We start from the raw sequence: 27,109 nt of genomic DNA on the forward strand, positions 1-27,109 counted from the left end.
AAAAAAACAAGCTTAAACAAAAACTTAGCTTACATTGGTCTGAACAGGGAGCAGTTGGATTCAGCCATATGAAATGAGGCAGACCAGAGGGTAGTGTATCCATCCTAACATATAAAACGAAATGCAAACACTTTCAAAATAAACCACTGCAACGCCACTTTAATTAAACGAATACTCGAAGCAACAAAATTTAATTGGAATATTTTTTTTCTGATCAAATACTCGAGTTAATCGATTAATCGTTGCAGCACTAGTGTAAGGGGTGGGTCAAGTCATCAGCCAATCAAATGTGATACATGACAATTATTTATCTACTCAGCTGTGAACTCCAGCCACCAGCTGTTATGCGTTCAAGCTTCATCTACACCCAGTGATCATGTGTTCTCCACTGTAGGAGACACTATCTGTCCACAACACTCACGTTTACAGCCCGAGAAGTCAGATATGATCATTTTCCTCAAAAATACTTTGATTTTATACTGTATCTGCTGCTAATCTGAACTGGGTTTTACAACTTATTTGTTTGATATTCTGCACCAGGTTAGCCCATTCATTAGTGGGAGCTCAATAACATGTAAAAATGTCTGTAGCATAAGACACTCTAAAACATAGGCAAAAGAATATGTATAAATGTTTTCTCCGTGAGCTTTTGAAAAATAAACATCTTTGTGAAAGTGCACTCCTGTGGAAAGAATCATCATATTCAAGTTCAAAGACTGATATTTATATACATAAGTTAAAAATAGCCCTGTAAGAAATTTATAGCAAAGTTAATTGAAAGTTTATATAATTTTAAAAAAATCGAGAAGTTAGGAAATTAATTAGGGCTGTCAAACAATTACAATTTTTAATCGAGTTAATCACAGCTTAAAAATTAATCGTAATTAATTGCAATTCAAACCATCTCTAAGATATGCCATATTTTCCTGTAAATTATTGTTGGAATGGAAAGATAAGACAAGACGGATATATACATACAACATACTGTACATAAGTAATGTATTTGTTTATTACAACAATAAACCCACAAGATGGCATTAACATTATTAATTCTTTCTGTGAAAGGGATCCACGGATAGAAAGACTTGTAATTCTTGAAAGATAAATGTGAGTACAAGTTATAGTAATTTTATATGAAAACCCCTCTGTATGTTTTCGTTTTAATAAAATTTGTAAAATTTTCAACCAAAAAATAAACTTAGCTCACCATTGTGGAAGGTAGTGATTGAAATACACCACAAGGTGTCAAGGGCGAGTTTTAAACAAATTACAGATCTAGCCAAGTTTTTGGAGTGCTTTTTGCCCCTTGACTGACGCCGTAGTTTCCAGAGTCATTGTACCTTACATTCATTTGAATGTTGACAACATACGAGACCTCTGATAGTTTGTATATTGTGACTAAATATTGCCATCTAGTGTAATTGTTGAGCTAAACGAAATGTTCGAATAGAGTTTGACCAAAGTCTGAGTATTATGTTGCATAGCTATTTTGACTGGGAATACCAGTTCTCTTTGCATTGAGCGCTTTTCTTTTTGTGAAGATTTTTTTTTTTTGAGAGAGATAGGAATATTATTTTTGTTGTGCTTTCAGTAAATGATACTGTAGCGACTTACCTGTTCCGCCCAAATGCATGATGGGAAGTTGGGCATCCATGACTGTCAGTGGTGGCTGCAAATGGTATATCTTCTCTGCGTTGTGTCATTACAGGGTGTTAAGAAAAAGATTATCTCCCGTCATTCTACCCCACGTCGCTCGCCACAATAGTTATTATTGTTGTGGAAGAGATGACAAAGCTTATGCCAATAAGTAGCGCGCCTGAATGAATGCCTGTGTCCACGCCACTCGCTTGTCTCTGCTTCTTAGCTCTCAATATAGTACATAAAACGGCGTCATTGTGGTCTTTTTGTGGCAATGCGTGAGTGGGTCATCCGCCCATGCGTTAAATGTAGGGCTGCAGCTATCAAATATTTTAGTAATCGAGTAATCGACTGAAAATTCTATCGATTAATCGAGTAATCGAATAAAACACATTTTTTTAGGTAAAGAGCAATTATAAATATACATGAGAAAACAAGACATTTCATCTAATCTTGAACCATTTTCAGTCAATCAATGTCTTTATATTCGATGTATATTGTTGAAAACAGCCAACAATTGCATCTCAGATGTAACTAGAATAAAATAAAAAAAAACAATTCACTGCTTTCACTGAAAAAACTTAGATCTTATTAAAAAAAATAACACACATCACTTAAAAGATTTTTTTCCCCACGTGTTTCAATTGAATTTCTATTTGTGTAAAGCCATTTTTAAGTTGTAGTTAAGTTTTAAGTTAGTCTAAACTGTAAGTCCTGATAGGATTTTGAGTTTCAAAATAAAAATAGTGTTCAAAATAAATGTATGATACAGGCTGTATTGGAGCACATTAGGGACCAGGGCTACTTAGTGTTTTATCCAGCAATGACTACTGAGCTAAAATTGATAGTTAGCATTATTGAGTTTTTATTTTACACCCTCATCACTCCACAACGCTATGTTATGTTAAAGCCTGTATGTAAGACACGTTAGCCACGTATCGACAGTGGTCATAATTAATAGAAACCTAGCCCTCCGCAGGGCTTAAACTTATTTATTAACGCTTAGCGCTCTTTATTAGCGCTTTACTGCTTTAAGATGGCGGCTGTTTACTAACGCTGCCCAGACGCGGCCGAGTCTGTCATTTCGCATCTAGTTCAACATACTTGTGATCTCTATGAGACGCATCAGACGCTACCTGCTACCAACGTAGCATCATGCAGGCTAGTTTTTATCAACGTCGGCGTCGTTTGTAGCGGCTGTCGGCTGCAGTTAAGTTTTTTTTTGCTTCTTCCTCTACACACGTGACATCAGCGCGTTGTCCCGTATTAAAAGTAGTCCGAGCAAAATGTGATGCTTAGAGCTGTCAAAATAAACGATTACTCGAGGTGAATAAGATTACTTGGATCAGTTTTTAAACTCGAGTTACTCGAGTTGCTCGAGTATTTGTTTCAGCTCTAGTTAAATGCGTTAAATATTTTAACGTGATTAATTTAAAAAATTCATTACCGCCCATTAACGCGATAAATTTGACAGCCCTAAAATTAATATAATTGAGAATCGTTCAGAACTGTTCAAATTCAAACGATGCCCAACCCTAATTTTCACACCCCGAATTTCCAGCATGAATGTTTGGGCTTTGTCTGGCAGTTGAAAAAGATTCACTCAGATTGTATAAGAAACAAACTACAAGCTCAGATGGAGGCTCTCTTGCAGGATGCACCTTACTGCATTATTTACATTTTATTTGATCTCATTATGGATGACGATGATGCAAAACAAAACACTCTCCTTCCCCTGCCAAGCAAAATAAAGACCAAGTGCTGTTGGTTGATCACGAGTTCACAAGTTTGGATTGGGGAAAAGAAAAAGAAAAAAAAAAACATGTAAAAACAGTTCCGAGAGCGACAACATGAGCTATTTACAAAAAAAAAAAAAAAAAAAAAAAACAATCATTCATATCCCGTATATATACACGGTACATTAAAAAAAAAATAGCTGGGTATATATGTAGGGTCTGTCTTTTGAACACCTAACTAAAAAGAAGCAGCTTATTGGTCGACACGTGCTTTTGAAAATATCCTTCAGCTGTAGATGTGGAACAGAAACTAATAAATAAAACCCAACGACGAAAAGTGAGATTGTCCTTTTGTGCCATTTTCATTTGGAATACTGCAGAGCGCCTGGAGTTTAAACAACAAAACTTTCTCAACAAGCTCTTTAAAGCACAGTTTCTTCAAGAGTCTTAAGAAGGTCACAATTTCCCCCCGCCCCCCCAACTTCAGAAAATGAAGGTTTGGATGCCGGAGTTGGGAACCCCTGTTCCCCTGAAACGTTGGTGATCTGTATACTAACGATACAGTGGTGCCTTGAGATACAAGTTAAAAGGCAAAGACAACACCCAAAAATCTGAGTAAAAAAAAAACTTTCATTTTTCTGGTGTGTAATAATAAAGGAAAAATGTAAATAAAAGGTAGTATATCCAGGAAGTGGCCATCTGATATGAAGGCAGCCATTTTATCAGTGCTGGTATTATTTTAGCCAATCACACGCGAGTATCCCAGATTCCTCTTGACGTCATGAATACCTAAGATCATCTCACAATATGGCAATACAACAATTATCGATACACAGGTCAGGAAATAGTGCTACAATATTTTATTATACATGTACAGTGCTGGCCAATTCGGTCAGATAATACTCAATTTCTCCCAGAAAATGATAGCAATTACAAATGCTTTTGTAGTAATGTCTTCATTCATTTTGCTTGCAATTAAAAAACACAAACGAGAATGAAAAAAAAAAAATCAAATAATTGTCATTTTACACAAAACTCCAAAAATGGGCCAGACAAGTGTTTGGCACCCTTTGAAAAATCATGTGATGCTCCTCCAATTTGCGTAATTAACAGCACCTGTTATTTACCTATGGCACATAATAGGTGGTGGCAATAACTAAATCACACTTGCAGCCAGTTAGAATGGATCAAAGTTGACTCAACCTCTGTCCTATGTCCAGTAGGTTGATGGCGAGATAGTGTAAAGCGCTTTGAGGGCCTTGAAAGGTGGAAAAGCGCTATACAAGTATAATACCATTTGCCATTTGTGTGTACCACATTGAGCATGGAGAAAAGAAGGAAGACCAAAGAACTATCTGAGGACTTGAGAAGCAAAATTGTGAGGAAGCATGGGCAATCTCAAGGCTACAAGTCCATCTCCAAAGACCTGAATGTTCCTGTGTCTACCGTGCGCAGTGTCTTTAATAAGGGTAAAGCCCATAGCACTGTGGCTAACCTCCCTAGATGTAAACGGAAAAGAAAAATTCACGAGAGAGTGTGCGGATGGTGGATAAAGAACCTCGACTATCAAGCTCAAGCCGTTACGCAGTCCAAAGGTACAACAGTGTCAACCCGTACCATCCGCCGGCATCTGAATGAAAAGGGACTCTCTGGTAGGATACCCAGGAAGACCCCACTTCTGACCCAGAGACTTAAAAAAGCCAGGCTGGAGTTTGCCAAAACTTACCTGAGAAAGCCAAAAACGTTTTGGAAGAATGTTCTCTGGTCAGATGAGACAAATGTAGAGCTTTTTGGGAAAAGGCAACAACAGAGTTTACAGGGAAAAAAACAAGGCCTTCAAAGAAAAGAACACTGTCCCCACAGTCAAATATGACGGAGGTTCTCTGATGTTTTGGGGTTGCTTTGATTCCTCTGACACTGGACTGCTTGACCGTGTGCATGGCATTATGAAGTCTGAAGACTACCAACAAATTTTGCAGCATAATGTAGGGACCAGTGTGAGAAAGCTGGGTCTCCCTCAGAGGTCATGGGTCTTCCAGCAGGACAGTGACCCAAAACACACTTCAAAAAGCAGTAGAAAATGGTTAGAGAGAAAGAACTGGAGACTTCTTAAGTGGCCAGCGATGATTCCAGACCTGAATCTCATAGAACACCTGTGGAGAGATCTGAAAATGGCAGTTTGGAGAAGGCACCCTTCGAATCTCAGAGACCTGGAGCAGTTGCCCAAAGAAGAATAGTCTAAAATTCCAGCAGAGCATTGTAAGAATCTCATTGATGGATACCGGAAGCGGTCGTTCGCAGTTATTTTATCTAAAGGTTGTGCTACCAAGTATTAGGCTGAAGGTGCCAATACTTTTTTTGTTCAGCCCATTTTTGGAGTTTTGTGTAAAATGATAATGATTTTTTTTTTTCATTCTGTGTTCTTTCATTTCAAGCAAAATAAATGAAGATATTACAACCAAAGTATTTGTAATTGCAATCATTTTCTGGGAAAATCTGAGCATTATCTGATAGAAGTGCAGGGGTGACAGTGAATTGAATTGAATTTGCCATTAGTAGACGTCCAATTCGTTTGAAGCGGGAGGGATGGCAGCATATCAATGAATGTTATATAAAAATTAGGGCTGTCAAAATTATCGCGTTAACGGGCGGTAATTAATTTTTAAAATTAATCACGTTAAAATATTTGACGCAATTAACGCACATGCCCTGCTCAAACAGATTAAAATGATAGCACAGTGTCATGTGCACTTGTTACTTGTGTTTTTTGTCTCCCTCTGCTGGCGCTTTGGTGCGACTGAATTTATGGGTTCATACACAATGAGCATTGTGTAATTCATTCATTCATTCATTCATTTATTGACATCAACAATCGTGAGCTACTAGTTTATTTTTTGATTGAAAATTTTACATATTAAAACGATAACATTAAGCGGGGTTTTAATACAAAATTTCTATAACTTGTACTAACATTTATCTTTTAAGAACCACACGTCTTTCTATCCATGGATCACTTTAACAGAATGTTAATGCCATCTTGTTGATTTACTGTTATAATAAACAAATACAGTACTTATGTACAGTATGTTGAATGTATATATCCGTCCTGTGTCTTATCTTTCCATTCCAACAATAATTTACAGAAAAATATTTTATAGATGGTTTGAATTGCGATTAATTACAATTTTTAAGTTGTGATTAACTCGATTAAAAATTTTAATCGTTTGACAGCCCTAATAAAAATATATTTAACTGTATATATTATTATTAAATTTATTCAAAACAACTTCACGATACTACACAATATGATTTTTACTGGCTTTGCGTGAGGATATATGCTCGGCCATCGCTGACGAGAAGGCAGGTTTGCTGGAGGTCAAAATGTCTTTTGATGGCCAAAATAAATAATCAGGCATGTTTGCTGTTCACATTAGCTTGGAACACTTTGAGGTCGCAACTGGTTCAATCCGAGTGGGATAAGTCCGACAGTCTTTTGACGCCACTGTCAAATAAAGTGTTATCAAGACTTTGGATTGCAAATTGTTGGTTCTTTTTTTTTTTAAACAGTGTATGCAGGAGCATATCGATAACCTTTTGGGATACAAAGTATCACAATATATCACCATTTCGATATTTTGTCACACTCCTAATATTCGCCAGTTCTCGAGTCAATTAGTGTGCATGGAAACAACTGACATCACATAACAGCTGCTTTTGTAAGCGGTGTCGTTTTTTTTTTTTTTGTTTAAACATTTTTGGTAGCACTTTGACAGTGGGTTCATAAGACCGTCATAATTATGACACGATAATGTCATGAGCATTAATAAATGTTTATGACTAGCGCTGGGTAGTAATGCGTTACATTTGCGCAGTTATATTTGATTAACTTTTGAGAAAAATGCAATTCTTAGAGTAGTTTGAGTATGTGGCTATAAGCTAGCAGGTTGGGGACCACAGGGCTATGACCTATGAAGTAGTAGTACTAGTACAGTGGTATGAAAAAGTATCTGAACCTTTTGGATTTTCTCATATTTCGCCGTAAAATCACCATCAAATGTGATCAGATCTTTTTTCAAAATCACACAGATGTAAAAAAAAATTAAAAACTAGAAAACTAAAACCACCCAAACATTTATAGGTTTTCATATTTTAATGAGGATAGCATGCAAACAATGACAGAAGAGGGAAAAATAAGTGAACCCTCAGCTTAAGGAGACTAAAAGAGCAATTGAAACCAATTTTTACCATTTTAAAAGTCAGGTGTGTGCCTAATTACAGATGAGTGGTTTAAAGCTGCCCTGCCCACTATAAAACACACACCTGGTAAGAATTGTCTTGATGAGAAGCATTGTCTGATGTGCATCATGGCTCGCTCACAAGAGCTGTCTGAAGACCTGCAATCAAAGATTGTTGATTTGTATCAAGCTGAGAAAGGATACAAAACCATCTCTAAAAGTCTGGATGTTCATCAATCGACAGTCAGAGAAGTAGTCTAGAAATGGAGATTTTGGCACTGTTGGTTCTCTCCCAAGGAGTGGCCGTCTACCAAAAATGACCCCAAGAGTTCAGCGCAGAATACTCACAGGTAAAAAAAGAACCCTAGAGCGTCTGCTAAAGACTTACAGAATTCACTGGCACAGTCCAAAAGCTATGTGCACACATCAACTATATGTAAAACTATGGCCAAGAATGGTGTTCATGGGAGGACTCCACAGAGGAAGCCACTGCTTTCTTAAAAAAATATTGTTGCTCGTTTAATGTTCACAAAAAGGCACTTGGTCACTCCACAGAAGTTTTGGCAAAATATTTTGTGGACTGATGAAACCAAAGTTGCATTCTTTGGGAGTAACACACAACGTCATGTGTGGAGGAAAAATGGAACAGCTCACCAACATCAACACCTCATCCCCACCGTGAAGCATCATGATTTCGGGCTGTTTTGCTACCTCAGGGCCTGGACAACTTGCAATCATTAATGGAAGAATGAATTCAAAAGTTTATCAGGATGTTTTGCAGGAAAACCTGCGGCCTCTGTCAGACAGTTGAAGCTAAAAAGAGGATGGATGCTGCAACAACACAATGATCCAAAACAAAGAAGTCAATCAACTTCAGAATGATTTCAGAAGAACAAAATACAAGTTCTGGAGTGGCTAAGTCAAAGTCCAGACTTGAACCCCATTGAGATGCTGTGGTATGATCTCAAGACAGAGATTCATGCCAGACATCCCAGGAATCTGACTGAACTACAGCAGTTTTGTAGAGAAGAATGGGCCACGATTAGTCCTGATCATTTTGCCAGACTGATCTGCAGCTGCAGGAAGCATTTGTTTGAAGTTATTGCTCCGAATGGAGGGGCCACAAAATATTAAATATTTTCACTTATTTTTTTCCCTTCTGTCATTGTTCGCATACTATCCTCATTAAACTAGAAACTGCAATTTCAGGAGACATTACTTCTGGTCTATGCCGTGTGGAGATACAGATCTTACCCCCGCCCAGGGCTATCAATAGAATGGACAAATATGCCCGTCAATGGCTTTAAACAAAGTAAATGCCATTAGAAATGAATGGGAAATTTGGACGTCTATGGCCGTCAATGGCAGCACCCTTCAAAAGCGTCAATGGAATCGGGGAAGTTTGGTGGACACGTCCTATTGATATCTGGTCATTTCCTGTTGATTTGGGGAATTTTTTGTTTTTTTCCATTGAAAATGGGAAAATTTTTGGACGTCCATGGCCGTCAATGGCATTGAGTTACATAGGCGTTGATAGAATTCAAATCCATTAGCATCAATAGATTTGACATACATGGCCGTCAATGGCAATAATGCAATGCAGATTCTATTGGAAATCCCATTGAAAGTGAATGGGACATTTCCCCTTAAAAATGAATGGGAAAGTTTTTGGCAAATTCCCGGGGAACCGTAAATTTTTTCCAAATTCTGTATACAATCTTTATGCCCCTCACCGCCCCGGAATTTTTGATGTCAAAAATTGTAGGACAAGTAGCATTTTGAAATTTTTTTTAAAAATCGGAAAATTGGCGTTTACGTGAAAACGGAAATTTTTTCGGGGCCGTTTGACAAAAAGCCACAATCACACAAAAATTACGGACATGTCGATACCTGAACGGTGCCGATCGGTGCAGCGGTACGGGCTGTGCGGCGCGCAGAGAAACGCGGAGAATAAGTTGATTAATAAATAGATAATAATAAAGTCGCAGAATAACATTATCTGGCTTTGCCAAAAAGGCAAAGACCAGATAATTATGAAAACCTATAAATGTTTGGGTGGTTTTAGTTAAAGCACTGTTTTTTCATCTGTGTGATTTTGACGAAGATCAGATCACATTTGAAGGTGATTTTATGCAGAAATTTGAGAAATTCCAATTGGTTCAAATACTTACTATTACTTACAGTGGTATGAAAAGTAACCAGTAACTAACTAGTAAGTAGTAATAAGTAAGTACTAAGTACGGACTTACTATGCGGTATAATAACAGTTCATAAAGAGTTGTGCTGACCAAAAAAAAAAAAAAAAAAAAATCAGACATTGTAAGCAGTTACTTTTTTACTTGTACTTAAGTAATTTTTTTGGATGACTACTTTCACTTGAGTAATATTATTTAGAAGTAACATTACTCTTTAGTAAAATGTTTGGCTACGCTACCCACCTCTCCTTATGACAGATGTCATTAAGCGTCAGCTGGCAAATTTGGTCACTAACTCCATTAATGTCCAGTATGCATCTTTTACATGCATTCAAAAATGTCATAATTTCATCTGTCGTAAGCATTCATTAATGTTCATGACAGCGTCACGTCAAAATTATGACTGTCTTATGAACCAACTGTCAAATAATGTGTTACCCATTTTTTTCATGGGATTCATGCATGACTAGGTTCAATTAAATACACTCAAGGAGAGAAACTCAGTGTCATGATTAGCGCTCAGGTAGCATAGAATTGGATGCCAACATATCCATACTCACAAAGGTTTCACACAAATACTGGGTTCTACACATCACATGGCTGATTTGTGTACACTTCACCCCTCCAAATGTCATCCGGCAAATTTGGTCACTAACTCCATTTATGTCCATTCCGCATCTTTTTACATCCATTCAAAAGTGTCATAATTTCATCTGTCGTAAGCATTCATTAATGTTGTGTCATGTCATAATTATGATGGTCTTATGAACCCACTGTCAAATAAATTGTTACCCATTTTTTTCTCCATTATCAAAGGTGTAAGAAATTCACAATTTGTGTACTTAAATACTTCGAAAATCTGTCATTTACATGGTCATATCCACTAGGTGTTGTCTTTCCCTTAAATATGTCATTTGGCAGTTTGGTGCCACCATATTGCACTCGCATCTCACATTTTTGCTTCAAAGTCAATAAAAAAAACTGAAAAATTGCGAAGCTTGCCGACTCGTACTTCAAGGCACCGCTGCAATTTTCTTATTTGAACAAAATGCTAAGAAGGAAGCCTTTTAACGTGATGGTGGGTAACGTCTTTTCGCAGTTTTTTTTTGGGGGGGGGGGGGTCGCTCCTCTTCCTCTGTTGATAAAGTTTTTACAAAAAAGGAGTGGGGAACCCCTTTTTAACCTATTTCATGGGTCTCCACTTCCTCATATGTCCTGTTTTTTTTTTTGTGTTTGTTAGTTAGCAGCCTTGTTTCACAGTTGAATCTTATCCACAAACTTGGCAATATTTCATATTTCTCTCTCTAATTATATATATATATATGTACAGAGGTAAGACGCAGGAGGATCCGCGTATAAAAAGCACTGTAGTGTGTGTATATGTGGCAAAAAGTAAAAATCCTGAGATATGAGTTGAGGGTTCTCTGGTGAGAGTGTGATTCATGACTAAAAACTAGCTTGCGTAAGGTCCAGTTAGCAGGGGCTGTGACGGGGCAGGGCAAGCACGCGTCCGTTGCTCTTGCCGCCGTTCATGTGCGCGAAGGGGATGTGGTGCTCCTCGTAACTCCCGCCGCTGCCGCCGTCCCGTTCCGGGCAGCAGCGGAGGTCCCGTTGCCCGTAGGAGGAGGGGTCCAGGGGGATGCTCTCCATGTTGTCCACATCCAGGTCCAGGTCGTCGGCGCTCTCGGGCGGCTTGTTATCGTCGCTGTAGAAGAAGGAGCGCTGGCGGTAGGACGGGTTGAGGTCGTCGCGGAGCATGTCGATGATCTCCTGGAAGGACGGACGCATCTTGGGGTTGTACTGCCAGCACATCTGCATCAGGTTGTGCCTGGACGGAGACAAAAACAGTTATATTTGAGTGACAAAATGGGATTTTAACAAACTCGAAAAACTTTATATTTAATCGGACTTACAACACATCCCAAAGATGCTAAACGAACATGTCACCTCGGGGCATAAATGTGCAACACGAATACGATGTAAACAATGCTCGCCGACTTGGCGAGGACGAGCGGGAGCGATGACTACCCCGCGTTGCAACGGCAAAGCTGTGAAACGGCCGCGCACATAGTGGCTCCAACCTATCACTAGAACTTCCAGAATGAAGGAAAAAATACTAACGTACTGTACATTCATGGACACACACAGATCATCATTCCATCGAACATCTCAACAGGTGCCTTCACTCGGTTCGAATGTACACCCGTGATCCTCACGCCTTTTCTCAGTTCCAAAACACTGAGCGCGTGTGACTCCAAAACAGGAAGTAACTATGAGCGGTTACCATGGAAACGAACGTGTAGTGGGAAGCTTTCTAAAATTTTCTATTCAAAATGCTCTTTGTACATGACTGCAATATTCTTCGTTCTACAAACATTATGAGGCAATAACAAAATAAGAATGCAAAGAAACTAAGGAAAATTATCAGATTACTGGTTTGGAAAAATCAGATTACAGTAACGCTTTACTTACTAACGCTTTAGTGACAACACTGAACATAGTACTTCACAAACAGTGGGGTGCGCCCTCCCAGGGCGGCGCAGGACAATGTTGGGGGTGGCGCATGTGACCTCGGGAAACATACTTATTTTTGCCGTACTAGAGTACAGGTAGTCCCCGGGTTACCAACGAGTTCCGTTCCAACGTTGGCAATGTAACCCTAATTTCCGAGCAAGTCGGAATTAACCCTTTAAGTAAAAATAACTATCCTAAAAGTCCAAAAGTATTGCATTTTGTTAAATGATGGAGGATACACTGCCCTCTGGTGGCAGCGTTGGATCTAAGCCTGTCGCAATATGCAATAATTCCATTTATTGCACGATAAATAAAAATTAAGGCGGTAATTTTTCCGCTGCGATTTATCGCCTCGGCTGCACGTGCGTGACATGCTGTTAAAAGTTCGGATTCCTTGTTACCAACTGCGCAAAATGCATCTTCGTCCCAGGTCCTGCAAAAAACAGCGCTGGAGCCAATCGTTCCCATTATATCCTATTGTTCAACGTATACAGGCCGCGTCAGTGCTCCGGATTGACTGCGGACCATCTCCGGCAGCCGGTGTTGTTGATGTGTGGGCGCTCCCGACAGGGGTGACATTTCACGCGGGGCGGCTATTTTTCGGCACAACACCGGATATTTGAGTGGCAAATTAAGAGCGATGTGCTTCAAACTCGTCTTGTTTATGAAAGTCGATTGTCATATGCTGGTGTTGTGCAGTAATGAGCAGACTTGACTTCTGTGGCGTTTGCTAACTTTTTTAATGCGCGCACACACTAGACATCATGAAATAGCAAACGAGATGTGCTACGTCCATGCCATTGGCTACGTGAGCCCAGAGTGATTATGGGACACGTAGTCCATATACTACATCGATGAATTACAAACCTCCATGACTGAATGGGAGTTAAGCAGGCCAAATTAATCCATACCAGTAACTATAGATAATGCTGCAAATATTGTTAATTCAGTACGTGACACACATGGATTTGGATCACAAATAGGATGTTTTGCTCATGTTGTAAACCTAGCTGCTAAAAGAGCTGTAGCAATCAACAGTGTGCCCCGCCTCACTTTACAAACAGTCAAGATTGTTCTCAGCACTTTTACACTAAATTTCTTCGGATCAGTAAGAAGTAAGCACATAAATATTATGCACAAAAAAAAAAGCATGTTTCTACGATGGCAATTTAATTTTTGCTCGTTTGCAAAAAAAAAAAAAAAAAAAGAAACAAAAAATACAGTTGTTATCTTTTTTTCTCTGAGCATTAAATGGATTGAATCAGATCGAAAATCGTGTCCCCCGTACTAGGGCTGGGCGATATGGCCTTAAACATGTATCACGATAAATTGAGCAGATTTATCTCGATAACGATAAATGACGATAAATTCGCCCAAGCGGACTGTTATATAATTTGAAAATCTGAATCAATGCATGAAATACAGATGAACTATTTCTTGTTGATTTATTTACCAGCATTCAATTTGATATACTGTATTTAACAATTGTACATGCAGTCTAAACATTAAGTTTATAAAAATGTATTGTAAGCAATAAGAATTCAAGTATGAACATTTATAACAGCGTATATGACTTGAACAATGTACATTGTCAAAATCAATATGCCTGTGCAAACATGTAATTGTAACACAAATGACTTGCAGCTTGAACAGTACACTTCAAAAAGACAACTTATTGTTAATGGCTGCTGTGACATAATTATTAAATACAAGTGTTTACTTTATGGTTTAAGGTTTTTTTCCCCCCCAGTGCATTTTTTAATAAATGCACGCACAATAAAAATAGCTGGGGCCATTTCTCGGTCATTATAAGTTTTGCCATTGGATTGTACTTTATGCTGAATGCTTTACCATCACAAAAGCTATCAGAGGAATCACACACAGACAGAGATACAAAATAACGCCACATAGTAATTGCTAGATGCAGTCCGTGCCCAATCCACTCATTAAGTTCAGCCGTTTCGACAAGGTTAGAGCCGCTATCCGACTCCATAACGTTCATTTGTAGCGTTAGCCGCTAGCTAGCGTTAGCCTGGCTACCAGTAGAAAGCACTGAAAGCACCATCTCCGGAAATCGTGAGAACAAAGGAGGACAGCGGGTGAAAGCCCGTCTGGATGCCACCAAGAGTCTACTAAATGTCGGTTGAAAGTTTGGTGAACCTCCCTTAAGCCACACTCCATCACGTTTTGCTTGTAGTGTTAGCTGCTAGCGTTAGCTTACCGGGCTTTTGTTTGATTGGCTTCCTGATGATCACGTGACTCCCTACGTAAGCACATTCACTGCTTTCTTTAAGGGGAATGAACATAGACGAACAACACAGAATCAAAGCGGGATGAAAAGACTATATTTTCTTGTTTTATTAATTTACCGAATTTACCGACATGGTCAAAATTACGTCGGTCATCGTTAAGAATTTCGGTGACGGTAAATTTTCGGTTTACCGCCCTGCTCTACCCCGTACCCAAAATCGTACCGAACCGTGACTTAACTGTATCGTTGCATCCCTATGGAACACTATTGCAGAAGCTAAGTTATTAATTGCAATTGTATATTTTTTTCTTGGAAAACACATTTTATTTATTCTGTGTTTCTGTGCGGTATTAATATTGTTGTCTTTTACTTAAGAGGCATGGTCTATTGTTTTTAGTTGTTATTTCTTATCGCGTTTAAATGGGTATACTTGATCTATTAATATATAATGTATTCTCACTGTGTTATTGTAAATTGGTTTTAAAAAATTGGGGTGGGCGCAATAATATCGCATATCGCAATAACGAGATAAATTATCGCACACTAAAATTTGTTATTGCGACAGGCCTAGTTGGGTCTGGCTGAACTGTCTCCTTGTATGACTGAAGAGCAGACTCAGACGTCTGACGTGGATAAAGGATAGCTGAGCTTTGGTTTGCCCCACATAAGGCGGTAAGTTGTTTCTGCTAATAATTGTTTGTGTATGCATTTGTAATTGAGTTTACTGCTACAGTTTGTAAAACAGATCTATAAATACATTAGCATTCGTAGCATTTAAGCTAATGGACTTTTGTGAGGGAAATTAGGCTAATTTAATCTACTAAATTTACATATAAGTATTTTATTGTTAAAATGCTGGTCGTTTTCAACATAAGTGTACATATGTGTGTTGGCTTTACAAACTGTCAAAAGTGAAGGAAGTCAAAAGCTTCAAAAAGGACAATTGCCTTGTTTTGCTGTCTGTAAAGCTGAACAACTTAACAGTGCATGTCATATTAATAAGTAAAAAATAATGACGGACAAGACTCCGGCGTCGTAAAGTCGAAATCGCGTAAATCCATTACTTCGTAACCCGGGGACTACCTGTAAAGTGTAACTGCTCATCCACTCAGTGGGTGGCAGTGGCGCTCTCACTTTCAGAGTGTGCAGAGAATTTTTACACCAAACCATGGCACACAGCAAAGAGCACTGGAGATATGAAGAGCTTAGACGAGAAAATGTGCCAAATCATATGTAGCTTTTGGCTCAAATTTCTGTTCCCAAAAGTCCTCCTCCAATTACGGAATGATACATGTACTCACAGTCTGTCTGCGCAATTGTCCGGTCGGTCGAGGTAGCCCCCGTCCATGACAAATTTGAGCACCTGCTCATTGGAGAGGCCTTGGTAAGGCTGCTCGGCCAGCGTGCTGATTTCCCATAGCACCACGCCGAATGACCTGCGCGAAAAACAACACACCGTGAGGCATAGGTCTCTTCCAGAGTGATGTTCAAGATCAATGCGTCACCGACCAGCAGTCAGAGTTTGCGGTGAACACTCCATCTTTCAGAGACTCTGGCGCCATCCACCTGACGGGCAGCAGGCCCTTTCCTCCTTTACGGTAATAGTCCGTCTCGTAGATGTCTCGGGTCATGCCGAAATCTGAACGGACAGAAAATAGGAGGGGTCAATCACAGAGAGCTGAAACGATCATCGAAACCGAAACCCATGAAAATATTCAAAACAATGAAAAAGAGACATATTCGGAAAAATGAATATTATACAAAAAATACTGTGTAAACATTGGGCAATATACAGGAAAAAGCATGAAAAATACAAATGACCTCACCACACATACAAAAATACATGTAAGTGATACATAATACTAGGAGTGGGAACCTCTTGGTACCTCACGATACGATTTGCGATACAACGCTCACGATAACGATGATCTGAAGATATGGCGATACATTGGTCAGGAAATTATTCTAGGATATTTTACAAACAACTAACAAACAGAAAAATAAGCTTCTGCTGTGAATTGGAATGAGTTTATCACTAGTAGACATCTAATCCGTTTGAACTGGGAGCGAACATTCGTTCATTCGCTGCCATCCCTCCCACTTCAAACGGATTGGACGTCTATGGCCGTCAGTGGCAGCCAATGCCAGGCAATGATTAATTAAAGTAGTTTGGGGCCATTTAAGGTCATTTACCTGTTGATTTTCAGTTACTTTCATGTTGATTTTGAGGTATTTTATGGGTCACTTCCTGTTTATTTCTAGTTACAGAACAGGAAGTGCCCTGGGAATCACCCAAATGAATAGGTAGTGACTCAAACTCAACAGAAAATGACCTGTAAATGCCCTAACATGAGGTATTTTATGGGTCACTTCCTGTTTATTTCTAGTTACAGAACAGGAAGTGACCTGGGAATCACCCAAATGAATAAGTAGTGACTCAAACTCAACAGAAAATGACCTGTAAATGCCCTAAAATGAACAGCAAGTGACTTGTAAATGCCCTGAAAATCGGACAAAATGACTGTGAATGGTCTGGTTTCGAATGAACGAACGTTCCCAGTCTAAATGGATCGGGTGTCGAGCATCGTTAATGCAGCCTTAGAGTTAACAGACACAGTTATGGTAGAAGATTTTGGAAGCAACTTGTTTGTTCCTTAATATTTTTTTTTTTTTTTTTTTAGACATTGACAGCGATATCTCGTTTCTTGGCAGGAGCATATCGATAACCTTTTGGGATACAAAGTATCACGATACATCACTATTTCGATATTTTGTCTCACCCATACATAATACATACAAAAAATTCAGACCCCTCAAAAAATACAAAAATACTGTACTGGCCCGGATATAAGACAGTGTTTTTTGCATTGAAATAAGACTGAAAAAGAGGGGGTCGCCTATAACTGCGGTCTAGGCGTTATACCCATTCACGACGCTAGATGGCGCCAGATATCACTGAAGCGATGTTCTGTCATGACAGATCTCAGCTTCTCTCAAGTTTAACCAGTTTGCATTATTTTATTGCGATGTCTTTCCTTATTCAGATTTTTTTCAAGACTACAGCTACAATTAGACTTCACTTTGATGGTTAATGCAGTTATTGCAATTTTGTTGTTTTTTCACAATAGATTGGTTTATTCACATTTCAAAAACCAGAAGCCATTCATTTACGAATGTGGTTGCACTTTAGTTTGCACATTTAAATGTTCAGATATTGAGATTTGAATGAGGCAAAATAAGTTGCTTTTTCTCTCTCAAATATATTGTTATAATCATTTGTTTCGGATGTACTGTAATTATTTTCTGTATAAAAATTCATTTGGTGTTCAAAAGGTCTTTTTTCAGACTTGGCTCTTGAAAAAGAGGGGGTCGTTTTATAATCAGGGCCGTCTAATATTCGGGCCAATACGGTATTTAACAAAACCAATACAATTAAAAACTGATAAAAGGATGAAATATGGATGATAAATAGAAGAATAAATTTGTACCGTCAGATAAGTACTGCAATCACATTTGTAAATGAATGGCTTCTAGTTTTTGAAATGTAAATAAACCCATCTATTGAGGTAAGACAACAAAATTGCAATAACTGCATCAACCATCAAAGTGAGGTCTAACTAACTGTAGTCTTGAAACAAATCTGAATAAGGAAAAACTGCAATAAAATAATGCAAACTGGTTAAACCTGAGAGTAGCTAAGATCTGTCATGACAGAACATTACTCCTCAAGTTCAGCATTCGCTTCAATGATATCTGGCGCAATCTAGTGTCGTGAATGGGTATAATGTCTCGACCGCGAATATAAGACGACCCCCACTTTTTCAGTCTTATTTCAATGCAAAAAAACACCGTCTTATATTCGGGCTAATACGGTAATATTTGCTTCCTTTCGAGAAGTAAAACGTACCTCCTATTTTGACTGTAAAATCTTCAGCCACCATGCAGTTCCTGGCGGCAAGGTCACGGTGCACAAACTTCTTGGCATTGAGGTACGCCATGCCGTCGGCGATCTCGGCCGCCATCTGGATCATCTCCTTGAGTGTTGGTGGCGGACGGCCCGGGTTGTTCTGACAAACGCGCAGTTTAGTCAACTAACCGTAACTTGAGTAGCGACTTTGAGCGAACATCACGAGCAGTTACCTCGGCCTCAGGGCGCAGGGAACGCAGGTAGCTCTTCAGGTCCCCGTGGGTCATCAGTTCCATCACCACCAGGGTGGGCTGTCCTTTAGACACCACTCCCAGCAGACGCACCTAACAATGAAGGGAAGATTGCTGAGTAAGGGTGGGAACCTCAGGGTACCTCATGATACGTTCCGATTTGTGATATGATCTGATAACAAACTCATTGTATGGCGATACAACAATTATCGATACATGGATCAGCAAATCATTCTAGGATATTCTACAAAACAACTAGTAAACAGAAAAACAAGTTATTTTCATCCTTCTAATGTGAATTGAAATTAGTTTATCGCTAGTAGATGTCCAATCAGTTTGAACTGGAAGGGGGGCAGCAAATGAACATTCATGGTGCCCTGGGGTGGGATCTCCTCAGATCTGGACCAGGGCATCACTGAGCTCCTGGACAGTCTGAGGAGCAACCTGGCGGTGCTAGATGGACCTAAACATAATGTCCCAGACGTGCTCCATTGGGTTTAGGTCAGGCGAACGTCGAGGCCAGGCAATGTTATCAATTCCTTCTTCCTTCAGGAACTGCTTGCTACACTGCTTCAGCATGTTGTTCTCTATTTAATTTTAATTTTAAATTGACTTACAAGAAAGATGATGTGTCTGTTCTTGGTGTTGGATTTTTCAATTTCCCCCCGAAATGCGATTTATAGACTAATCTGAGTAGATTTAAGGACGTCGCTCTCTAGTGGTGGCCGCCATTAACACACCTCAGTAGCAGCCCAGAGTCAGTCAATGTAAACAGTAACGTTAGCTGCTGCAAGGGTTGCTAACTCCCTGAAAATAAAAATAAGGGACACCTCAATGGTCGAGTCGGCCGTCCTGATAAGTCACCTTTTGATTTTTTTTTTTGCATGTGAAAAGTGATTTTTTTTTAAATTAAAATAAATACAGTAACTGTAATATAATAATTTTACTCAAACCTGAATTAGGTGCATATTTGAGTGGTATAAGCACATCAAAAAACAATCATTATTGGCAAAATATTTCTTTAAATGTGCAAACATAAACTGAGGTGCATTCAAAGTCTCGTCAGCAATAACAGTTTCCCAAATGATCACTCCAAATATAATGTGAAAATGCAAAGGAAATTGACAGAAAAAAAAAAAGTGAAAATAAAGTACACAGAAAAAACAAATAATAATCATTTTGAACATGCTTTTTACTCAAGCTTCACTCAGACCAGGAGAGGCGTTCCCTTTTGTATTTTTGAAAAGCACCATACCAGTATTCGTTCGTTCTACAAATAACATACTATTTTCGATTTTCATGACAATACAGGACAAATAAAGTCCCTTGTATGCTTGATTTGATATGGGACACATACTTTTGCTTCTAAATACAGAACTATCCCGTTTTCAATGGACGGTTGGCAACTCTAGCATCTGCTGGCTATGTGTGCTGCGTGCGGCACACCCCAGCAATGGCGGATGGGGCACTTCCAGTCATTTTGCATGGATTAGTCTATACTACGGTGTTTTTTTCCTTGTCATTGAGCGTTTTTTGGCTGGTGCGACTTAAACTAAGGTGTAGAGTTGACATGATTACTCGAATAATTAGAGTAACTTGATTTTAACAATTGATCGAGTCATTTTCTGTGGCTCGAGGATCCGTTTAATTTTGCTCTAAACATGATGTTGGATGATGGAGCGAGATTCTGGACAATGTAGAATTAAGTTAACGTAGCGCTAATAAATACGATTAACTTTACTGTACCTTGCTAACGTCACGTTAGCATTCTGGAGGGCTTGGTTTCTATTAAATATGACTACTGACGATGCGTGGCTAATGTGTCTTTCATACAGGCTTTATTTAATCTGTAAAAACACACCGCTGCAGAGTGATGAGGGTGTAAAATAAAAACATACTAAAGCTCACTGTTAATTTTAGCTCGGTAGTCATTGATGGATAAAACAAGTAGCACTAGTGCCTAATGTGCTTCAATACAGCAGGTATCATACATTTATTTTGAACACTGCAAAAACTCAAAATCCTATCAGGACTTACCATTTAGACTTAAAATTTAACTATAACTTAAAAATTGCTCGACACAAATGGAAATTCAATTGAAACACATTAGAAAAACACCTAACTTTTATGTGATGCATATTATCAAGCGTAATGACATTTTAAATAAGAAATAAGATTTTTTTTTTCATAAGATCTTCAGTTTTTTTAGTAAAAGTAGTGATTTTTTTTTTCCTAGTTACATTTGAGATTCAATTGTTGGCTGTTTTCAACACTCTACTAGTACCGTACATCTAAAATAAAGACATTGTCTAAAAATGGTTCAATGTTAGGTGAAATATCTTGTTTTCTCATTTATATATATTATTATTTTGTTCTGTACGTGTTGTTTGTGGCAGCCATTTTAATTTTCGTCTTATCTTAAGTCTTGGACGACAATACTTTTTAGTAGTCATATTTTAGTTCTCTCAAAATGTGTTTGTCTTCGTCTAGTTTTAGTCGACGTTTAGTAAAAATGTTTTTGTCTATAAAATGGAAAAAAATAATTATACCCACCTGGACGCCACGAACTGTATGTAAAAAAAGTTGTCTGAGAGTTTAAGAGGACGCTCGCAGTTAACTTAGCAATAGCCTTATGCTTACGCAAATGCTATGCTAAAGCTACGAGTTACATTTAGTGTGTGATGACCACTCAGCACAGACCTTTAAAGGCTAAAGCAACATTGCATATTCTCTCTTCTTGGGGGTGCGCAGCACGTCACATGAGTGACACAACCAGGCACACATTGTGAACATGTGACAAAAACTATGGCGCATTTTCGTCTCGTCAGATGAAAACTGGCATTCGTGTCGTTATGTTTTAGTCTCCCAATAAACATTTTTAGCTCGTTATCATCTCCTAATCGTCGTGAAAAAATTGTCGACGAAATATTTTCGTTATAGCAGTCATTGACGAAAACAAAACTGTTCTGTACCTAAAAAAAATGCTTTATCAGATTACTCGATGGAATTTTCAGAAGAATACTTGATTACTAAAATATTCGATAGCTGCAGCGCTAGGTGCGACTTATAGTCCAAAAAACATGATACTTGAGTGCGATTGTCACTTACCACGTGATGGCAGCTGAAGGCCTTCATGACCGAGGCTTCGTTGAGGAACTCGATCCTCTCTCGCAGGCTGGCCGACTCGTTGACCGTCTTGACGGCCACGCGCGTCTCGCTCTCGCCCTTGACGATGTCCTTGGCGATTCCCTCGTACACCATGCCGAAGGAGCCCTGGCCCAACTCCCGCAGGATTTTGATCTTATCGCGGGCCACCTCCCACTCGTCCTCCTCGTACACTGCATCGCAATTGGACTCAGTAAACGGTGTCGACGCAATAGCTGTCAATGAAGCTGAAGCTGCTTACTGTCATTAGCGCTGAGGTACTCAGGGTTGGACGAGGCGTATATGGGACCGCTCGGACCTTGCGTTTGGCTAGAAGAAAAGCAATCGTCAGTCTTCAGAGAACAAGGACAGCCGTTTGAGTGAGAGGCGGAGGAAACCTACTTCTTCTTGAACATGGCAAATCCAGCTAAAGCGACAAACAGTAGCAGGACACATATGACCGGCCCGATCACGATCTTGGCGATGTTGAGAGGATCTCCTGGAAAAATACAAATCTGACGTGAGACACTGATTTCAATAAGCAGCCGAAAGCGATGGCTTACTGGCGTCTTCCACGTAAAAGTACGTAGGCTCGGTCCACGATCCGTTCCCGGCAAGAGATGTGGCTCGGATCCGGACCGTGTAGTTCCCGGAATGCATCACCCGCAGTTTGCAGCCACGTGAGGTTTTGTACATGTTCCTCGACACGCAGTGGTGCAGCTCCTGCGGCGCGATAGCAACAGCTCATTGGTTGAATCCCGATTTTGCCATTGACTGTGATAGGCGTCCAATCCATTTGAACTAGGAGAAAACTGGCCTTCCAATTCAAACGGATTGGACATCGACTTGTGAAAAACTAATTGAAATGGACAGCAGAGGGATGAAATGTGCCACATGATTGGATGTCGTTTGACCTTCAGATCTTTTAGTGAACTTCGAGTCAAATTTAAGTATCTCGAGGCCGGGCCGAGTGTCCTCTTTCTTTGGAAATCAAAATATGGTCACCCTAATATATATATAGCTAGCTATCCAGCTATTCATCTTTAACCCTGACAAATAGTGCTGCAACGATTAATCGATTACCTTGAGTATTCGATTAGAAAATAATATTTGAATTACATTTTCCTGCCTCGAGCATTCGTTTAATTTAGGGCTACAGCTATCGACTATTTTAGTAGTCGATTAATCGATGGACTAGTTAAATCGAATAATCGAGTCGTCAGACAAGAAACATGAAAAATTAAAATACCTTAGCTGAGCCTCAAACGGTATAATTTTTTTAAAAAAATGAGGATCTGTGTACAACAAAAGAACAATTGGCTAACTTGCATAGAAAAAGTCTGCTAGCTTAAATGCAATAAAATGCTAGTTTTTTTTTTTTTTTTTTACAATGCTCTTAACAAATAGTTCAGACACATATTCCCACAAAAAATGGCTAAATATACCTATAAACTAAATTATGAATGCATTAAAAAAAAAACATTAGCTCAAACAAAAACTTACCTTACGTTGGTCTTAACAGGGAGCAATTGGATTCAGCCATGTGAAAAGAGGTAGACCAAAGGGCAGTGTATCAACCCTAATCAATAAAACTAAATGCAAACACTTTCGAAATAAACCATTACAACGACACTTTAATTACGTAAACGAATACTCGAAGCAACAAAATTGAATTCGAATATTTTTTTCTAATCGAATATGCGAGTTAATCGATTAATCGTTGCAGCACTAGTTTAATTAAAGTGGCATTGTAATGGTTTGTTTTGAAAGTGTTTGCCTTTAGTTTGATTGATTTGGGTAGATACACTGCCCTCTAGTCTGCCTCATTTCACATGGCTGAATCCAGCTGTTCCCTATTAAGACCAACATAAGATAAGTTTTTTTTTTAGCAGTTTTTTTTTTTTTAATGCATTCGTATATTTAGCCAATTTTTGTGGGAATATTTGTTTTAACTATTTGTTAAGAGCATTGTAAAAAAAAACGTTGGCATTTTATAGCATTTAAACTAGCGGACTTTTGCTATGTAAGTTAGCCAATGGTTCTTTTGTTGTACATATATCCTCATTTATTTATTTTTTTCATACCGTTTGAGGCTCATTATGTTCCTTATCCGATTATTCGAACTAAGTAGTTCATCGATTAATCAGCTACTAAAATAGTTGATAGCTGCAGGCCTACTCGTGCTGCAACGATTAATCGACTGACTCGAGTATTCGATTAGAAAAAAAGATTCGAATTTTGCTGCTTCGAGTTTTCGTTTAATTATAGTGGCGTCGTAATGATTTATTTTGAAAGTGTTTGCATTTAATTTTGTTGATTTGGGTGGATACGCTGCCTTCTAGTCTGCCTCATTTCACATAGCTGAATGCAGGTGCTCCCTGTTAAGACCAACTTAAGCTAAGTTTTTGTTTGAGCTAATGTTTTTTTTTTTTTAATGCATTCGTAATTTAGTTTATAAGTATATTTAGCCAATTTTTGTGGGAATACGTGTCTGAACCATTTGGTAGCCAGTTAGCCAATTATTCTTTTGTTTTACATAGATCCTCACTTATTTATTTTTTATACCGTTTGAGGCTCAGCTCAGGTAATCTAATTTTTCATGTTCCTTATCCGATTACTCGATTATTCGAACTAATGGTTCAACGATTAATCGACTTCTAGAATAGGAGTCAACTAGGGCCTGAGCTTAGCCTCAAACAATATATAAAAATCAATCAATAAATAAATGAAGGTCTAAAGCCAACAAAAGAACAATTGGCTAACTTCGTCCGCAAGCTTAAATGCTACAAAATGCTAATGTTTACCAGATTGTTTCTGGTGCGCACTAAAGACAATCTGGTGCACACCATATGGTTTGAATTTATTTTATTTCTGTTCATGTCCCTTTTGGGGCTCTGTATCATTCAGTCGGATGAGAAAGTGTCTCAAAATTTAGACCAAGGATGTATTTAACTCATTGCCTGTCATTGACAGCAATTCATTTAAAGAGAGGACTGGCTCTTCTTTCAATGCTGCAAGCCCTCCCAGTCAAAGTGGATTGGGGGTCTAGCGCCGTCAATGGCAAACAATGAGTTCAATGAGTGCCTTATAGAGTGTTAACACAACTGTTTGGGCTAGCAGGTGTGCTCACCTCGCTGTCACCGATGCGTTTATAGTTGACCTCGTAGAGGATAATCATGCCGTTGGGGGCGGACGGCTCCTGCCAGGAGATGTGCGCCATCATATCGGACACCTGACATGAGATGGGGCCTGTGATGTCGTCGGCTTTGTCTGCGTGGGAACGCGCAAGTGTCACATGCAGGATAATTGTTAGCTATTAGTTAGTGCTGCCATTGATCGTTAAGTATGGAGAACCAGCGCTTTTACCTTCAGGCATAGTGCGGGCACTGACGTAGGCGGCCATGCTGCAGCGGGCCGCATCGGTCGGGTGGTTGCAAGCGTGGATTTCGATTTGGTAGCTGGTGAAGTGGCGTAGATTGGAGATGACGGTGGACTCCTTGGCCAGAATGGTGACCACCGTCTTGGTGCTCTCGAACGTCTCCTCCTCCTCAGGGAAGGCGGTGGTTAACGCCCCACCGGAGGCAGTGGTGGGGTGCGGGCGTGTTTTGTTGGCCACACCCATGGCTGAGCGCCGATTTCTCGAACGTCTGTCAATTCATTATGAAAAAAAAGCAACTTTTAACTTCGTTGATGATGATAGACATCCAATCATATGGCTCTTTCATTCTTCTGCTATGAATTTAAGTAAGATAAATAAATGTAAGATAAATTAAAATCAAGGGGGAGCCAACCCGGGACTGTACAGCCCCAGTCCGACTCTCCCTGAAAACCTGAATGAGTGTGCTAAAGTAATAGCAATTTTTTATGTCCCAAAAATGCATGGAGAAATCCCTCACTTGCAGCTGCAAGGCTCAACCCTCCCCCACCAGTGTAGGCGGATCCTCTACTCAGGCGTAGTAGGCGTTCGCCCTAGGCCCCCAACCAGCTGCCCTTGCCCCAACGAGCAAGGGCCTGGGCCACTGGAGCCAGCAGCACCCCCAACTATTCGTCATGTGTAATTATGTCAGCATACCAAACAAACAAATAAAAAAACAAAAAAGAAAGCCATTTGAATGCTGCATTTATATTAACCCCCCCCCCCCCCCACACACACACACACGCACTACAATGGACTGTTCCACGACGACGGACTGAGTATCAGTCGCTTAGCTTCATTTAGCGCCGTTTAGCTTCGCTTAGCTCCGTTTAGCATCACTTAGCTGTTCGTTAGCTTCACTTAGCTCTCCTGCGTTTATCACCCCGTTAAGCTCGCTATTTTTACAGCTCACTTGCTACTTTGCACGTCGGCTATCGTTTATTTCGAACACATAAGCGAACGTGCTCTCCATGAGAGCCAAAGTGCAGTTAGGCATGTGCCGGTATGAGATTTTGACGGTACGATAACCGTGAGCAAAAATACCGCGGTTTCACGGTATCACGGTATTGCAATTATAGCTCCAAAATTTTGAGATGTATGGGTTTAAAAAAAAAAGAAAAGAAAAAAAAAAAAAAAAAAAGAAATTTTTTTTTTTCCCCATTGAACAGGATTTTTTCCAAAACATATTTGCAAATTGGAACATGAATATAATGTGAAAATAAATAAATGAACAAAAAATAACAAATATTTTATATAAAATTAAAATAAATAGAACCTAGACTATACCCACAGCCACAGCTCAAGTTGCTCAATATTAGAGTAAGAACAAAATAATTGCTGTAAAAAAGTAAAAACACTTCTAAATGAAATTAAAAATATACTGTATGACTTTTTTTGAGGGGGGGAAGCACAAGTGAAGTTTCGCCATTTTCAGCCACTGTGTCAACTCTAGTCTACATGATGCCATGCCTTTGTGTTAAAAAGAACAAAGAATTCATAAGTTAATAAGTTAGTTAAAAATGTATAAGTTAGTTTTATAAATTAGTTAAAATGTAAATATTGTTGAGGAAAGGTTTCACCAAAAACAAAAACAAAAAAAAAAAAAAAACAAAAAAAAGTGAGGAGTGAGACCTCCTTTCACAATTAGCGATCTTTGACGCGGTCCTTTTTCTTTCCCCCTTGATTCAAGCTTGTTTCTCACTCAGCGTCTGTGAGACATAAAACCTCTACAAAGCTGCTCTCCCAGCTTAGCCTAGGCCAGTACTTCTCAAATAGTGGGGCGCGCCCCCCTGGGGGGGCGCAGAGCAATGCCAGGGGAGGCG

The 27,109-nt window shown here is 39.2% G+C and overlaps 1 protein-coding gene across 1 annotated transcript in view; it reads right to left on the reverse strand.

Annotated features, from left to right (window-relative positions):
* Window positions 1–3,275: 3,275 nt before the first annotated feature.
* insra (insulin receptor a) overlaps window positions 3,276–27,109 on the reverse strand; it is a 166,127-nt gene continuing 142,293 nt past the window's right edge. The window contains exons 11-21 of the mRNA XM_057858219.1: window positions 25,238–25,518; window positions 25,002–25,141; window positions 22,435–22,594; window positions 22,274–22,370; window positions 22,134–22,201; window positions 21,836–22,065; window positions 18,710–18,820; window positions 18,477–18,636; window positions 16,079–16,208; window positions 15,871–16,005; window positions 3,276–11,632 (exon numbers count right to left, since the gene is read on the reverse strand). Of these exons, the coding sequence (XP_057714202.1) occupies window positions 11,278–11,632; window positions 15,871–16,005; window positions 16,079–16,208; window positions 18,477–18,636; window positions 18,710–18,820; window positions 21,836–22,065; window positions 22,134–22,201; window positions 22,274–22,370; window positions 22,435–22,594; window positions 25,002–25,141; window positions 25,238–25,518 (1,867 nt within the window). The 3' untranslated portion in view covers window positions 3,276–11,277. The remainder of the gene's footprint in view (window positions 11,633–15,870; window positions 16,006–16,078; window positions 16,209–18,476; window positions 18,637–18,709; window positions 18,821–21,835; window positions 22,066–22,133; window positions 22,202–22,273; window positions 22,371–22,434; window positions 22,595–25,001; window positions 25,142–25,237; window positions 25,519–27,109) is intronic.

Source organism: Corythoichthys intestinalis, chromosome 14, assembly GCF_030265065.1.
Source record: "Corythoichthys intestinalis isolate RoL2023-P3 chromosome 14, ASM3026506v1, whole genome shotgun sequence".
In the NCBI taxonomy this organism is placed as follows: Eukaryota; Metazoa; Chordata; class Actinopteri; order Syngnathiformes; family Syngnathidae; genus Corythoichthys; species Corythoichthys intestinalis.